Here is a 16,979-nt window from a genome sequence, read left to right on the forward strand (position 1 = left end):
TCTACACCCTCATCCCACCACCAAGTTACTTTATGTCTTGGTGGTCCTCTTGTCCAACCGCATGTTACATCAGTAACTCTCAAGAGATTGTTCTTGAGGGCTCTGTACTGTTCATTAATGCCTCTGTCTACAGCTCCCTGTTCAGCCACCACTCTCCTCATCTCGCTATTGAAGGCATCCCTTACTACTTGGTTTTTCAGCTTCCATACTTTCCTCCTAGGTACACAAGTCCTTTTTTTCATCACTCGTTCTTTAAGCACCATATCACAAATCAATAGTTTGTGCTGCTGCACACAGTCCTCACTTCCTATAACTTTAACATCCCTCACTAACCTCCTACCAACCCTCCTAACCAGAAAATAATCTATCTGACTGCTATTTCCCCTAGACTCATATATAATTAACCTACTCTCTCTTTTCCTAAAATATGTGTTGCACGCAATATATATATATATATATATATATATATATATAAATGCCAGAATAATATCCTTATAACTCTTACCTTTAGGAGATATGACCCCAAGCATCTGCACTGAATACCCAGTATAAGACATCACAATAAATGGGGGACACTCCATTTCAACTCTTCCAGATCAAACACCAGAAAAATTATAAGGAAATCACACATATACCTGAAAACTTTGATCTTCTTTCAAAAAATCTTAACTACACATGCCTTGATCACTTATGAGCTAAAAATAAATTGCATTGGAACGAAAATTATCACCAGCTATTGTAGCTGCAGTGGGATCTCTACTTTATTCTGAAGAAAGTAATGAACTACAATAATACTATGCACAGAACCTGACATACAGTACAATAAATACCATACAAACATAAAACCTCTCCACTGATGTTTTATTTTGATGATAAAGATGACAATGACACTAACAATGATGGTGATGTAGGGAGATCATCACCTTGCATGTAGAATGCCCACATCTGCAGGGTGAGTGATGCCTGTCCACCTTCCATGTATGGGCGTTGGCTGGTCCAGTTGTGGCTGTGTGCATCATGCAAGAGTGATGTGTGAAGCAAGTCTGAGGTGTAGGACAGCGTTGCCTGCATCAGGAATTCAACCACCTCACCACATCGACTCAAGGCATTGGTTAGATTCCTGCAAAGGTGTGACAAAGGAAATTATCTTCATCTATTTATCTATCTACTGATTTACTATCTATAGCAAGACATTGAAATCTTGGAGGGGATGGCCACAAAGAAACTGCATCATCACCATCCTCTCCTCTATCATCACCACCACCCCCAAGGCTGTCCACCCAGCATCTCTCACCACCCTCATTCATATTTCTCTGTATCCCACCCCTTCCTCATATACCGTTCCACCCAATGAATGGAAATAATACACCCAAATATGAAACAGCTGTTCAAGGCATAATTCTACCACTTGAACAATTCATGGAACTCTGATACAGACAACAGAAATGAAATCTGACAAATGAATCCTTTAATAATCAAGAGCTTTTTTCATAATTGTGTCTGTGTGTTCTTACCTAATTGTATCTTTACAGGAATGAGTCAATCTCATACTGTCCCGTGTCTTAAACCATATTTATCGTACATATCCTTAAATTTGTGAATTGTTTTGCCACACATATTTCATTTGGTAATGCATTCCAATGATCAATTGCTCTGTCTGGGAAACTGAATTTCCTCACGTCCTTATCACCTCTCTTCTTATGCAGTTTTTTGCAGTGTCCTCTTCCTGATGCTTCCCCATATGTTAAGTAATCATTTATGTCTATTTTCTCCTTTCCTGATATGCATTTATATAGCATTATCATGTCACCTTTTTAGCTTCTCTCCTGTAGTGTTGGTAGATTCAGTTTATTTAGTCTTTCTTCGTAGCTTAGATCCCTTAAGCTTGGTATACATCTTGTAGCGGCCCTTTGAACTTTTTCAATCTTGTCTAAATGTTTTTTGAGATGAGGACTCCAGACTACTGATGCATACTCCAGGGTTGGTCTGATGAATGATGTTATTATCCTTCTTAGCATGTCTTCACTTAGGTATGTGAACGCTATCCTCATATTTGCAAGCAGTGTATACATGTTCCGTACCTTCTCACTGATGTGGTCAGCCGGAGATAGTCTGTTATTGATAATCACACCTAGGTCCTTCTCTCTTTCTGATATGTGTAGGGTTTTATTTCCTAACGTATAATCCCAATCAGGTCTTTTTCCACTTTTACCAAACTTGATTACATGACACTTGTTCACATTGAATTCCATTTGCCATGTATTACTCCATTCATGAAGTTTATTTAATTCTTCTTGTAGCTCCCTACAAGAGTCTGTGCTAGTAATTCTCCTTTGTATTTTTGCATCATCTGCAAACATATTTAGATAGCTTTCATTTCCAGTGTTACTGTTTACATCATTTATGTACACTAAAAACATGATTGGTGCCAGCACTGAACCCTGTGGTACTCCACTAGTCACCTCTTTCCATGATGAGTAGTTTCCCCTTAGTACTGTTCTCATTTCTCTTTTTATGAGAAAATCTTTCATCCAACAAAACAGTTTGCCTCGAATTCCTCCTTGATGGTACAGTTTCCATAAAAGTCTTTGGTGTGGTACTGTGTCAAATGCTTTCTTGAAATCTAAATAGATACTGTCCACCCATCCTTCTCTTTCCTGTATTGTGTCTGTTACTCTGTCATAGCAGCTCAACAGACTAGTAACACATGATTTTCCTTTTCTGAAACCAAACTGTCTTTCTGTTATCATATTGTGTTCTTCTAGATGATTTACCCAAGCTTTTCTTATAAGCTTTTCTAATACCTTGCTTACAACACTGGTCAGTGATACTGGTCGGTAGTTGAGTGGATTTTGTCTATTCCCTTTCTTGAATAAGGGGACAATATTTGCTTTCTTCCAAATATCAGGTAGTTTACCTTGACTCAAGGATTTCTTGAAAATTAAAAATAATGGTTTACTTAACTCCTTTGCACATTCTCGTAGCACCCAACATGGAATTTCATCAGGACCATTTGCTTTTCCTCTGTCTAATTTACTTAACTCCTCCTGTATTACTTTTTCTGGTATTTGTATATCTGGTAGTATGTGTGGGCATGCATGTTCCACATAGTCCCTCTAGAAAATTTTTTTCTTCTGTAAAAACTGATTGGAATTTCTTATTTAGTACTTCACAAATATCTTTCTCTTGTGTATACGTGATTCCCTCGTCCGTAATGGATTGTATTATACCTTTTACTTTGGTTTTGCTTCTGATGTAGCTGTAAAATAGCTTTGGTTGATCACTACTTTTATTTATGATATCCTCCTCAAACTGTTTCTGGGCTTCCCTCCTTATTCTTGTATAAATGTTTCTTGCCTGTTTGTAATTATTATATGCCCTTTCACTATTGTGTCTTCTGTATCTATTCCACAACAAATCTCTTCTTTCTTTTTATTTTTTACATTCTGTATTGAACTATTTCTGTATTTTCTTATCTGCTTCTTTGTGCTGTGGTATATACTTCTGGACTCCTATTTCATAAAATTCACAGAATTTTTTATATACAGCATTTAAATCTTGTCCTTTAAGCTCATTTTCCCAATCAACTTCTAAGAAATAATTCTTTAAGTCATGATAATTTCCCTTTTTATAGTTTAGACTCTTTGTAACTTTCATTGCTGTTAACTATGTCATATGCTATCCTGAAGTTGAAATTTAGTATTGCATGATCGCTTTTGCCGAGTGGAGGGTGATATATTAAACCGTCAATATCATTTTCTTGCCTAGTAAATATGAGATCTAGCATTGAAGGTACATCGAGTCCTCTTTCTCTGGTGGTTTCCCTCACATGTTGCGTTAGGAAAAACTCTTGCACGAGATCCAGGAGCTTTTGGTCCCAACAGCTTTCTTGGCTTATTATATCTAGAGTATTCCAATTTATATTTGTATTAAAATCTCCAGTTAGTATAATTCTTTCCGATTTCTCTTCCATTTTATGTAGTAATGCTCTTAAACTCTGAATTGTACTCTCTGCTAGGTCCTCATATTCGTATCTTTCCCATGTGTTTGATCTGGGTGTCATGTACAAATTGGCTACAATTACTTTCCCTTCAGATGTGTTGATCTCTACTGCAATCAGTTCTACTTGTGATGGTATATCTAGTTTTATTTCATTGACTTTTAGATTTTTCTTAGTTAATATTATAATTCCTCCTCCTTTTTTTAAGTTTCTATCTCTTCTCCATACATTATATTCCTCTAAGTTTAGTATGTCATCTGATATCCTTGGTGTTAATTTTGTTTCAGTTAGGCATATTATATGTGGTTCATTTTCTCTGACATAATCATTCATCTCTAATAATTTAGATACCATTCCATCCACATTTGAGTACATCAACTTAATCATCTTCTTTATATTCTTGTCATGACATGGTTCTACTACCTTCCTCCTTTTTATTCCCTCCTGTTTATGTACCACTTTCGTACCTGCAATCCTATTACTTTGAAAAAAAAAAAATTTGTTCTTCTCTTCTTCTGATCTTCCCTCATTTTTTGTTTTTGCTTCCTCCCTCTTCTCTTTCAGTAATTCCAGTTCCTCTTGTGTTAGGCATCTTTTTATCCATACATAGCAACGTTGGGTCTGGTTAGTACTTGGATGGGTGACCGCCTGGGAACACCAGATGCTGTTGGCATCCCTACGAGTCAAGTGGGGTTGGTGGAGGATTAGTGCCCCTCCCTGTAAAACAATTAACTCTAAGCCGTTGGCCACCCCGTTTGGGATACATGGCGTCTGGCAATGAATGAATGAATGAATGAAAAATTTTTGAACTCCTCTTTTTCCATAAGATTCTGTGTGTGTGTGTGTGTGTGTGTGTGTGTGTGTGTGTAATCCTTTAATAATCAAGAACTTTTTTCATATATATATATATATATATATATATTGTGTGTGTGTGTGTGTGTGTGTGTGTGTGTGTGTGTGTCATTTTGTTTCATTTTTAAAGGCTCCAACATGCTTCTATGCATTGGCCTTGGTCACCTAATGGCAGCACTCCCTATTCAGTCCCTCATCCCTGACCTCAATGACCTTGTCCCTGATCATTTTCTGTCTACCTCCTACAACCCTACCCCTAATATTAACACTTCTCACTTTCTGCACCCAACTATCATCCCCCATCCTCTCCACATGCCTAAACCATCTAAATCTAATTCTACTCATTACAACAACAATACAATTCACTCCCATCCGACTTTCCATTTTAAACCTAGCCCCCCCTGGACCTCGCACTCAAATACGCACAGCACATCCACGTAATCACTCACTCCTGTACATTTGAGCCTGCCAATATCCTCTTCCTTTACTTCCTAGATCTCGCTAACACACAGCATTACACTCTAACATACCACATACTGTACAAAGATCCCTCAGCACAGAGGGAGAGTCCTCTCAGTGCCAGAAGAGGGCAACAGCTCCCTGAACTTCTTCCAAACACTCCTCACTCTAGCCACAAAGCTAGCTCCAGCCCCACCTCTAGCACATAACACATCTCTCAAATAATAAAACTCTTCCACACACTCAAGAGACTCACCAGCAATATCAATCCATTCATGCCTGACAATCTCTGCATACTCTCCGACACACTGCAGGTACACACATACACACACATGCACACGCACACACATGCACACGCGCACACACACACACACACCGCTCGTCAGCTCAGTGGTAACGCTCTTGCCTAGCATCTGCTAAAACGGGGGTTCGCGCCTTGCATGGGATGTGAAAAGTTTCACTGACAAAGCAGGTGGTCCCTGTCCTCCTTAAGCAAGAGGATGGGTGTATGCATATGTGAAGGTCAAGGCTTTGCCCTCAGATCAGACTATATGAGCTCTCAGCTCTCTTCCAGGAGGGTAAAATGCTGATGATCACAACCATCACGTGATCCTGACTGACCTGGTGAATTACACACACATACACACACACACACACACACACACACACACACACACACACACTACACAATATATACATGTACCATTCATTCATTCATCATCCAATCCTATGTTGCTCCATGAGCAGCGTTACAGCCCGGGCTAGGTAAGTTGGTTCTGACATTTAAAATGAGTGACCAGCCTCACTCAATTACGTGAGCAGAAAGGCGCCAAAATTTGGCGATATGGTTACCACCTAGCATAGTAAATGATTTCCCCGTGTACAAGAAACCATTTGGCTAGTCACTCAGTGTAGTGTCACCCACAGGCAGAAAGAAGAGGAAAGAATGAAGGAAAAAAAGGACAGAAGAAGATGAAAGGAAAGAAGGATGGAGGAGAGGAGAGGGTAGACACCCGACGGCAGCACTACATCGGTGAGTGGATGGTAAGCGCCCCCACCTACCATATAATACATACATACATACATACATATATATATATATATATATATATATGTATGTATATTGGAGTCTCTGTGGTACAATGGTAAAGTGTGAGTTTTCGTACACTGAAGAACAAAGGTTTGCGTCCCACCAGGATAATAAACTGTGGGAGCATTCTTCATGCCACGAACTGTAGAGGCGTACTGTATGTAGGAGGACTACTGGGCCTTGAAAGCAGGCTGTGAAGCCTATGCCAAAAAAAAAAAAAAAAAAAAAAGGGGGTGGGGGGGTGGGGGGGGCAGACACAAGTGGTGCTGTGGTTGAACCAGTGTCACACACCATAAAGTATGCTTGCACCCAGTTGGCTTGCGCAGGCTGATTACACTTTGTTCACAGACTACACACACATCCAAAGCCACTCCAACACAACAATTACACTTACAAGCACTTATCACCCTACATACAGTCTCTACCAGACAGCCTAAGCCACTTTGTAGAGATACATTGGCTGTATCGTCCCCACTTCAGTTGGGATAGGCCGGTCCTGCAGTGGACACTCAAACGGCTGATGAGATGAGATGAGAGATGACATATATATATATATATATTATTTAATAGATAAAGATGAATGTAGGGAAGAGTAAAGTGATGGTCTTTGAGAGAGGTGAAGTCAGTAAATGTACAGCGAGGTTGGATGGTGAGGAATTGGAAAATGTGAGTACGTTTAAGTACTTGGGTAGTGTGATGAGTAAGGATGGAGGTTTGGAGGGCGAAGTGCTTGAAAGGGTACAGCAGGGAAGAAAGGTTGATGGTTCTTTGAAAGCAGTGATAAGAAACGGGGAAGTTAGCATGGAAGTGAAAAAGTTACTACATGACAGTATTGTGATACCAACTCTAACGTATGGAAGTGAAGCTTGGACGTTGTTGGAAGGACACAAGTCAAAAGTGAGAGCAGTGGAAATGAGTTATTTAAGAGAAGCCTGTGGAGTCACATGGAGAGACAGGCTGACGAATGAGGATATAATGGAGCATTGTCGTGTGGATGTGATAGGAAGTGTTATGAGGAACACACTGAGGTGGTATGGCCATGTGGTGAGGATGGAGGGTGAAAGACTGATGAAGAGTGTGCATGTGAGTGAGGTGGAGGGGGGAAGAGGGAGGGGGAGGCCGAGGATGAGATGGAGGGATGGGGTGGAGAGGTATATGAGAGAGGGGGGTGTGAGTTGGGAGCAGGGCAGTGAAATGGCGGGGTACAGGGCGACTTGGAGGCGATTTGTTTGTGGCCACCCCAAATGGGATTGAGGCGTCTGGCAATAGATAGATAGATAGAATAGATAATGCATGTATCATAATCATCATCCGGACCTCGTGTCCCATCCTATGGCAGGGTGAGGAGTAGCAACGTCCAGACGGCCCAAATCTGCCCAATCCAATGGGCTACACTTCCATTCACTCACCATTCAAGCCCCCAGAATCCTGGCTCTATCTGATATGCCAAAAACATTCACCAAAGTACTGTCGCTTCATTTAAACGTATATAATATACAGTATATAATATATATATTTTTCTTACTACTACTCAGATATTTATTAATCTCTGGAGAAACTTTTCAAACTGGAGGAATTGGATAAATCTTCCACTAAATCCTTCACTACGAGGTTTCTCCAAAGCTAAAGGCAGTAGTCAGACATTAGCTACAGAAAAAATATATATATATACAGTATCTCTCTCTCTCTATATATATATATATCTATCTATATCTATATCATCATTTTTATTTTTATTTTTTTTTTTCTGATTCAATGCTTCATAAATGGAGGAGGAGGGGGGGGGGCACTGCAAGTGGTTTTCTCCCCAACCTAACAACCTGAATTGTAACCATTTGACTATGATTTTATTTTGCTATCTGCAGGTGAGTTTACTTTTTTCAGGAGAGATTTTTTTAAACTGGAAGGGTTAGATATAGCCTTTATTACTTCCTTCAAAATGAAAGGTCCCTCATAAGTTGAATAAGGTTGCCTGGGGTAGCAATTAGAAAATTAAAACATTCTCAGACAGATGGGGTTTAGAGAGAGTAGACAGTAGCACTAGTCTAACAGGACGGTGCTCCCAAGGTGGATGGAAAGCTGATGACAAGGAGAGCTGGAGATCCCATTTCATTAGTCCTTGGGACTAACTCCTGACCATCCCCCTTTACTTACGCTTTCCAGCATTTCAGTAACAGAGTAGGCCTGCATGCTCTCCAATACAAGTTCCTCTAACTGTCAACACCAAACTATATGGACATTACACACTACACTTCCTATTCAAAACAAACAAAAATGGCATTGTTACAGCAAGTCTCTGAGTCCAAGGGGAGGGAGGGGGAACAAAGCCCCCACCATCCACCCCTCTCCCAGTGACAACCAAGCAAGATGCCTGGAACAAATGTCTGACCCACTTCTTCATTTCTGCAACATTCTCAGCCTTTCCTCTAACTTTCTCTCTGTGGAACACCATCTCTCCTCTAAACCTCACCTTTTCCTAAATGAGACTCAACAGTCTGAGGCAACTGACAGCAAACCCATTTCTGTATCCTCCTACTTTCTCTGTACTCATTTAAATGCCAAAGGAGGCTGTTGCGTATATGTACGCAACGACATATCTTGCTCTCATGTTCCTGAACTAGAATCATCTGAATTCTCTACCCTCTGGCTTTGGCTATCCTGTAGTTCTCGGACTAAATATATCTGTGTTGTTTACTTATCCCCTAATTCTACTGACTAAGAAAAATTCTTTGACTATCTTACTTCTAAGACGGAGCACATCCTATCAATCTCTCCATTCTCTGAAATCTCCATCCCAGAAGATTTCAATCCGCAAATATGCGAGACCCACGAAAGTTAAATCTACGAATGTGGAGGGCAGCCTGTACAAATAAGAAGACTCGGACTAGGACTGACCAACAACAGGTGACGACTAAGGACCGAATAAAGGACATGGTACGGATTGCAACATAGAATGTAAGGGGTGCAGATGATGAGGTGAAAGAGAGAGAGAGAGAGATATTGTTCAGGTGCTTGAAGGTGCAAAAGTGGATGTATGTGGATTAAGTGGAACTAAAAGGAGGGGTGAAAAAGTGAGAGAATGGGAGTATGGATGGGGTATATGCGTGGAATGGGAGAGAATGAGATGGCAGAAGAAGGAGTTTGTATTGTTGTGTGAAAGATGGAAGGAGAATATAAGTGAGTATGGAGCCGATGGTTCAAGGATTGTGTGGGTAAGACTGAAAGTTGGTCTATAAATGTGGACAATTGTGTGTGTGTGTGTATGTGCAAACACATGATCGTGCAAGCAGAATGAAAGAAGCATTCTGGACAAATGAGGATGCATGCATGGAAAAGTTTGAAAGGAATGAGAGTGTTTAGATGTGAATGGAAATGTAGGGAATGTGAAGGTGGATGGGGTATTGGGTAAGTGGGGTGTGCGTGCCGAAGTGGATGAGGATGGCAGTGCTCTGGTGGACATTTGTGCCAGGAGGGGGTTGGTGATAGCCAATATCCTCTTTAAGCCCAAAATGATCCACAGGTATACGTGGCAAGTAATGAGAAGGGTGGGTGGTGAAACGAATGAATAGAAGGCAATGATTGATTATGTGTGTGTGGATGACAGAATGAGAAGATGAGTAATGGATGCAAGAGCATATAAAGGCTGGGGGAGTGGACTTTCCAACCACCACTTGGTGGCAGTGAAAGTCAAGGCTGTAATGAAGTGGAGGAATAGAAGAAGGGAAGGACAGGAGGAAGTATTTCTTACAAAGACGGTGGAAAGGTTACAAGAGGATGGAAAAAAGGCAGAATATAAGAGAGAAGTGGAGGAGTCATTGGGTAAATATGATTTGGAGCAGATAGGGGATGTGGAAGGTGAGTGCAAGATATTCACAGAAGAAATCTGTGCAGCATGTGAGGTGGTGTGTGGGATGAAGGGACGACGAAAGAGGGTGCAAAGAACAGCATGGTGGAATGAAGAGGTGAGACAGGCTATGGCACAAAAGAAGAATGCTTATAGTGAGTGGATGAGAAACATGGGTATGGAGGAAGTTGAGAGACAGGAGAGAGTTCGTTTCGTTTCGTTTTTAAAGGCTCCAACATGCTTGCATGTGTCGGCCTTGGTCACCTAATGGCGGCTCTCCACGCTGCACGATCCATTGCAGCCTCCCTGTTCAGTCCCTTAACCCTAAGGTCACACCTAATGACCTCGTCCCATGTCTTTCTCGGTCTACCCCTCACAACCCCACCCCCAATATTAACACTTCTCACCTTCCTCACCCAATTATCATCCCCCATCCTCTCCACATGTCCAAACCACCTCAATCTACCTCTCCTCATCACAACACCAATACACTCCAGTCCCATCCTACCTCTCAACTCTTCCATTGTAAACCCAGCCCCTCCAGGCCTTGGACGCAGGGACGCACTGCACATCCACCTAATCATTGTCATTTCTGTACGTCTGAGCCTGCGAATGTCTTCCTCCTTCACTGCCCAGGTCTCACTGCCATACAGCATTACACTCCTAACACATGCTGCATACAAAGACCCCTTAGCATGTAGGGAGAGCCCTCTCAATGTCAGGAGAGGCAAGAGCTCCCTGAACTTCTTCCAACCACTTCTCACCCTAGCCACAGAGCTAGCTCCAGCCCCACCTCCAGCACACAACATGTCTCCCAAATAACAAAACTCTTCCACACACCAAGAGATTCACCAGCAAGTTCAATCCTTTCACGTCTGACGATCTCCACCTGCTCACCCCGGCACGCCGTACACATAAAATCAGCATTATCTCGCAGTCTACCTCTGATACCACTACATCTCTTATGCACCCATTTATCACACACACTGCACAAGATGGAATTACTTCCCACTCCCTTGTGGCAAACTGCACATGGCCACTCTCCCTCGTCTTTGACAGTACCACCACCAACCCTAGATATCATCACTTTTGTTTTATCTGCATTTACCCTTAAACCCTTTTGCCCCATACCATCTCTCCACTTCCTAAACCTTTCCTCTGCCTCCCTTTCATTTTCTGCAATCAACACCAAATCATCAGCATACAACAACTCCCACGGGAGTCCGTTTCTAAAGTCACGTGAAAGGGCTTCAAGTACCATGATAAACAACATGGGACTCAAGACTGACCCCTGATGAACACCAACATTCACGGAAAACTCATCACTCAAACCTCCATTCACTCTCACCTGGGTGTGAGCACCCACATACATGGCCATAACCACCCTAACCAGCCACTCCTCCAAGCCAAGCTTTCTCATTGCCCACTTCACCACCTCTCTAGGGAGTCTGTCAAAGGCCTTTTCCAAATCAACAAAAACAAAATAAAGATCCCTTCTCCTACCAATGTATTTTTCCTGAAGCTGTCGAACAATGAATATGGCATCAGTGGTCCCCCTACCTGGCATAAACCCAAACTGCATCTCATCAATATTCACTCTTTCTCTAATCATACCTTCTAAAACTCTCTCCATTACCTTCATTATCTGATCTAAAAGCTTTATACCTCTATAATTTCCTCTTTCCAGGGCATCACCCTTCCCTTTATACACATTTACAATTATACTCTTCAGCCAATCATCTGGGACAACACACTCATAAGTAATCCTATTTATCAGGTCAGTGACTAAACTCACCCCTATATCTCCTGAGGCCTTCAACATTTCGGAAGTCAACCCAGACACACCTGCTGCCTTCCCCACCCTCATCCTGCCTATTGCCTCACTCACAGTAGCAGTATCAATCAAAGGCCAAGGGCCAGACACTGGATCTGCTGGCTCCAAACCTTCCCTGTCCCAGTCAAACTCCTCATTCAACAACCGGTTATGATGCTCTCTCCATGCATCTTTAATATCCTCACTGTTCACCACTACCCTTCCCTCATCATTCTTCACACACTGCTCACCTATGATATCCCGATTATCCCTCTTCACCTGACCTGCCACCCTAAATATATTTTTCCTTTCCCCATGATTTAGGTTATCAAGTAATTGTCTCTGTGACTCAGACTTTGCCCTGTATACCTCTCTCCTAGCCCTACGCTTGGCAGCCAAATATTCCTCTTTGCTACCACCCTTCTTCCATTCCCGGAAAAGCCTTCTTTTCTCCTTAATTGCAGCTTCTACACCCTCATCCCACCACCAAGTTACTTTATGTCTTGGTGGTCCTCTTATCCAGCCGCATGTTACATCAGTAACTCTCAAGAAATTGTTCTTGAGGGCTCTGTACTGTTCATTAACGCCTCTGTCTACAGCTCCCTGTTCAGCCACCACTCTCCTCAACTCGCTATAGAAGGCATCCCTTACTACTTGGTTTTTCAGCTTCCATATTTTCCTCCTAGGTACATAAGTCCTCTTTTTCATCACTTGTTCTTTAAGCACCATATCACAAATCAATAGTTTGTGCTGCTGCACACACTCCTCACTTCCTATAACTTTAACATCCCTCACTAACCTCCGATGAGGAATTTGGAAGGAATGTAAAGTGGAGGGAAAGTAAGAAAATGTTCTGGAAAGAGGTAATGAGTCAGACAGAATGTTAAAGCAGCTAGTTGGGGAGAGAAAGATAAAAACGGTAGATTACTAGTGGAGAAGGGAGAAAAAGGGAACAGATGGTGAGAACACCTTAACGAATTGTTGAACACAGAGAATGAAAGTAATGTGAGTACGGTACAAGTGGTTGGGGAATGGTTGGAAGAAGGAGGGATGCGAGAAGAGAGGAAGAAATCAGTAGGATGGAAGTTGTGGAAGCAATGAAGAAAGTCAATGTGGGGAAAGCGCCAGGAATTGATGGAGTGTGTGATGAAATGCTGAAGAATGGGGGAGAGACAGTGGTAGAATGGATGTGGAAGATGTACAGATTGGCCTGGGTGGAAGGTAAAGTCCCGGGGGATTGGAAGTCAGGAATAATTATTCCCTTCTACAAAGGAAAAGGGGAAAAAGAAGTGTGTGGCAATCACAGAGGCATTTGTCTTCTTAGTGTAACAGAAAAAGTATATAGAAGGATACTTACTGACCGAGTTTGGGAAATAACAGAGGAATTAGTTGGAGAAGAACAGGGAGGTTTTAGGAAGGGAAGAGGTTGTGTAGGTCAGGTATTCATTCTTAGGTCTTTAGTGGAAAAGTTTCTAGTGAAGGGAAAAAGAGTTGTATGCAGCCTTCATGGATCTGGAGAAAGCATATGACAGGGTGGATAGACAAGGATTGTGGAATGTATTAATATTATATGGAGTAAATGGGAAGTTGCTGAATGCAGTGAAGAGTATGTATGAGGGTGTTATGGCTGCAATGCATGTGGACAGTGAACTGAATGAGTTTTTCTATTTGAAGGTTGGACTGAAACTGGGATGTGTCATGTCTCCTTGGTTGTTCAATCTGTATATTGATGGGGTTGTAAAAGATATACAAGGTAGGGCAGTGGATGTTGGGGTGACTAATGAGAGAGGGCAGTGTGTGGAAACTCCCTGTACTGTACTGTTGTTTGCAGATGATAACGTGTTGTTAAGTGAAGATGAAGGAGAGCTGCAAGGCCTTGTGAATGAGTCAGGGAGAGTGTGTAAGAAACAGAATCTAAAGGTAAATGTAGGGAAGTGTAAAGTTATGGTCTTCGAGAGAAATGAAGTCACTGAATGTTCAGTGAGGCTGGATGAGGAAATGAAAAATGTGAGTGCAATTAAGTTCTTGGGTAGTGTGATGAGTAAGGATGGATGTTTAGAAGGTGGGGGCGCTTGAAAGAGTACAACGAGGAAGAAAGATTGCTGGTTCTTTGAAAGGAGTAATAAGAAACTGGGAAGTAAGCATCGAGGTAAGAAAGTTACTGCTTGACAGTACTGGGATCCCAACCCTAACATATGAAAGTGAAGCTTGGACCTTGTTGGAGGAACACAAGGCAAGAGTGACAGCAGTGGAAATAAGTTACCGGTATTTGAAAGGAGCACGTGGAGTCACACGGAAAGACAGACTGACAAATGAGGAAGTGAAGGAGCGTTGTGGTGTGAATGTGATAGGAAGCGTTAGGAGGAACACAATGAGCTGGTTTGGCCATGTGGAGAGGATGGAGAGTGAGACTGATAAGAAGAGTATGTGAGTGAGGTGGAGGGGGGGAAAGGGAGGGTGAGGCCAAGGATGAGATGGAGGGATGGAGTGGAGAGGCGTATGAGGGAGGGGGGGTGTGAGCTGGGAGCAGGGCAGTGAAAAGGCAGTGGACAGGGCGACATGGAGATGATTTGTTTGTGGCCACCCCTTATGGGATTAAGGCATTGGGCAATAGATAGATAGACCCATGACAAATTTTTTGTTTTCATTTACCTTTCACTTGTTCTCAATTTAAATGGGAAGGCTAATGTAAAAAAAAAAAAAAAAAACTAATAATAATATTTAACTTTAACTAAGCATAAAATTACCATCTCTCTATCTTGAATTTTGAGCCACAACAGGCGATAAACCCTAGAATATGATACCAGTCACGAAGTCCTCTGAAAAAAAACGTAGCACTGGAGCATTGCAGTTCTCTGCAACTGAGCTACATAAACTATGCTGCAAAAGAACAAAAATCTAAATGAACCAACATTCATTTGCAAACAGACAACAACTCTGTGGCTTTCATCAGCTTGTGTCAACAAGAAGAGGTTTATCAATTTTGACCATGCAGCAAAAACAGCAGTGAGACCAGAGGGCCTCCAAGACCTAACAGAGGCAGTAAAGACTACTCTTATTGTTCAGTGGTCCAGCCAACACTGATGGCCACAACAAAATTGCTGCAGTAGCTATATGGAGGAGCTGGTAAAAAAAAATATTATATATATATATATATATATATATATATATATATATATATATATATATATATATATACTGTACATACATATATATATATATATATATATATATATATATATATATATATATACTGTACATATATATATATATATATATATATAAACATATGTGTATATATATATACTGTACATATATATATATATATATATATATATATATATATATATATATATATATATATATATATACTGTACATACATATATATATATATATATATATATATATATATATATATATATATATATATATATATATATATATATGAATTATGAGGACATCCAAGAGTGCAAGGATTAAGGTGTAAAGTATTAGACCATCCAATATCCCTGGTGTGATTTTACATGTTTGGAAAACCTCTGGGTACCTCTCAAAATCAGAACCAATTCCATTTACATTTTTTTGAGGTACAGCTCGAAGCCAAAGTCTAGGCTACCATTCTAGTACATTTAAGCACAGATGACTAGCCTACTTCCCATGACAGTAGTACATAATAAACAAAAATCTGGTCTCTTGGGGATTTAACCTATGCAAGACTTTCTAACCATTAAACCACCAGGCACCTCTCACAAATATGGAAAAGTTTGTGACAAAAATGCCTTCAGTTTGCAATTTACTTACAAAAGTAAAATATAAATTTTCAGCTCAAGGGAGACTTTTAAGAACTAGAGGAGTTACTGCTTTCAAAACCTCCCTTCATCCTTTCATGATATTCTTACTAACTTCAAACTTTTATACAACTTTAAAGATATATTTTGGACTGAACAAGTTAGATGTACTGGTAGTCTTCACTTTACCTTCCACAAGGTCTCCGAAAAATTGACTTAAGTCACTTGGAGATATGAACAGGATCAATAACTCACTGGACAGAAGAAATTAACCCAATCAGTATACAAGGTTCTTTCCTGAACTAAATAAAAGTGTTTAGTAGTGGCTGTCTGAACGCTGCTGCTTCTCACCCCGCACTAGGATGGGAAAGGAGGTCCGGATGACAACAATGACAATGACGATGATGGTGATGATGATAGTGGCAGGAGTAAAATGCAAACTATGTCACTTATGTGTGAAGGAATTAAAGCACATGGCAGAGAGACTTACTTTGTCACAGGCTGCTTCAGAATGTCCTTGAAAGCATTGAGGCGGCTGCGGACTAGTGCAGCAGAAGCCAGACACACAATGACAGTCTGGATGTCCCCAGCAATGAAGGCCTTCTCGCTGACACGTTTGATGTGGTCCACCATATAGTTCCCAGTCTGCTCAACTGACTGCATCAGCAACATCTTTGGTGGCACTGGCTTCTTCCTGATTTGTCCTGGGTGTGTGGGGGGAGGGGGAAGTCTGGATGCCGATGAAACCGTGCTGCTGGGAGTGGAGGCACCTGCATCCGTCTGAGCTTGGCATCTTGGTGGATAGAGTGATACTTGACCCTCAGCACCCACCATAGCCTCACTTGTCAGTACTCCTCTGGAGTGATCTACAGAAGGGTCAACAACATTCCGCAGGCACTTCTCCCACTCCACCACACCCGCACTCACACTGGCCAGTGCTCCCCCAGGTGTGTCTCGCTGACCACCGATAGCATACATACACACTGATTTAGCTGGAACTTTCTTTGTGGTCTTGTACTCAGCCCATTCAGAGTGCAACCCATCCTTCACTGCAGTTATAAGCTTGCTGACATCTCCTCCAGACATTTTGCTTCACTGTATACCGGTATATAGATTTTTCCAAACCCAATGA

General features: G+C 41.4%; 1 protein-coding gene across 1 annotated transcript in view; it reads right to left on the minus strand.

The window, feature by feature from the left end:
- The window catches only part of LOC145397691 (uncharacterized protein KIAA0825 homolog), a 108,204-nt gene extending 91,271 nt beyond the window's left edge, over positions 1 to 16,933 (minus strand). The window contains exons 1-2 of the mRNA XM_080270735.1: positions 16,338 to 16,933; positions 924 to 1,120 (exon numbers count right to left, since the gene is read on the minus strand). Coding sequence (XP_080126861.1) covers positions 924 to 1,120; positions 16,338 to 16,933 — 793 coding nt within the window. The remainder of the gene's footprint in view (positions 1 to 923; positions 1,121 to 16,337) is intronic.
- Positions 16,934 to 16,979: the final 46 nt, after the last annotated feature.

The sequence above is a fragment of the Coenobita brevimanus genome, chromosome 42 (genome assembly GCF_032717465.1).
Source record: "Coenobita brevimanus isolate Jiangsu-jjx chromosome 42, ASM3271746v2, whole genome shotgun sequence".
Taxonomy (NCBI): domain Eukaryota; kingdom Metazoa; phylum Arthropoda; class Malacostraca; order Decapoda; family Coenobitidae; genus Coenobita; species Coenobita brevimanus.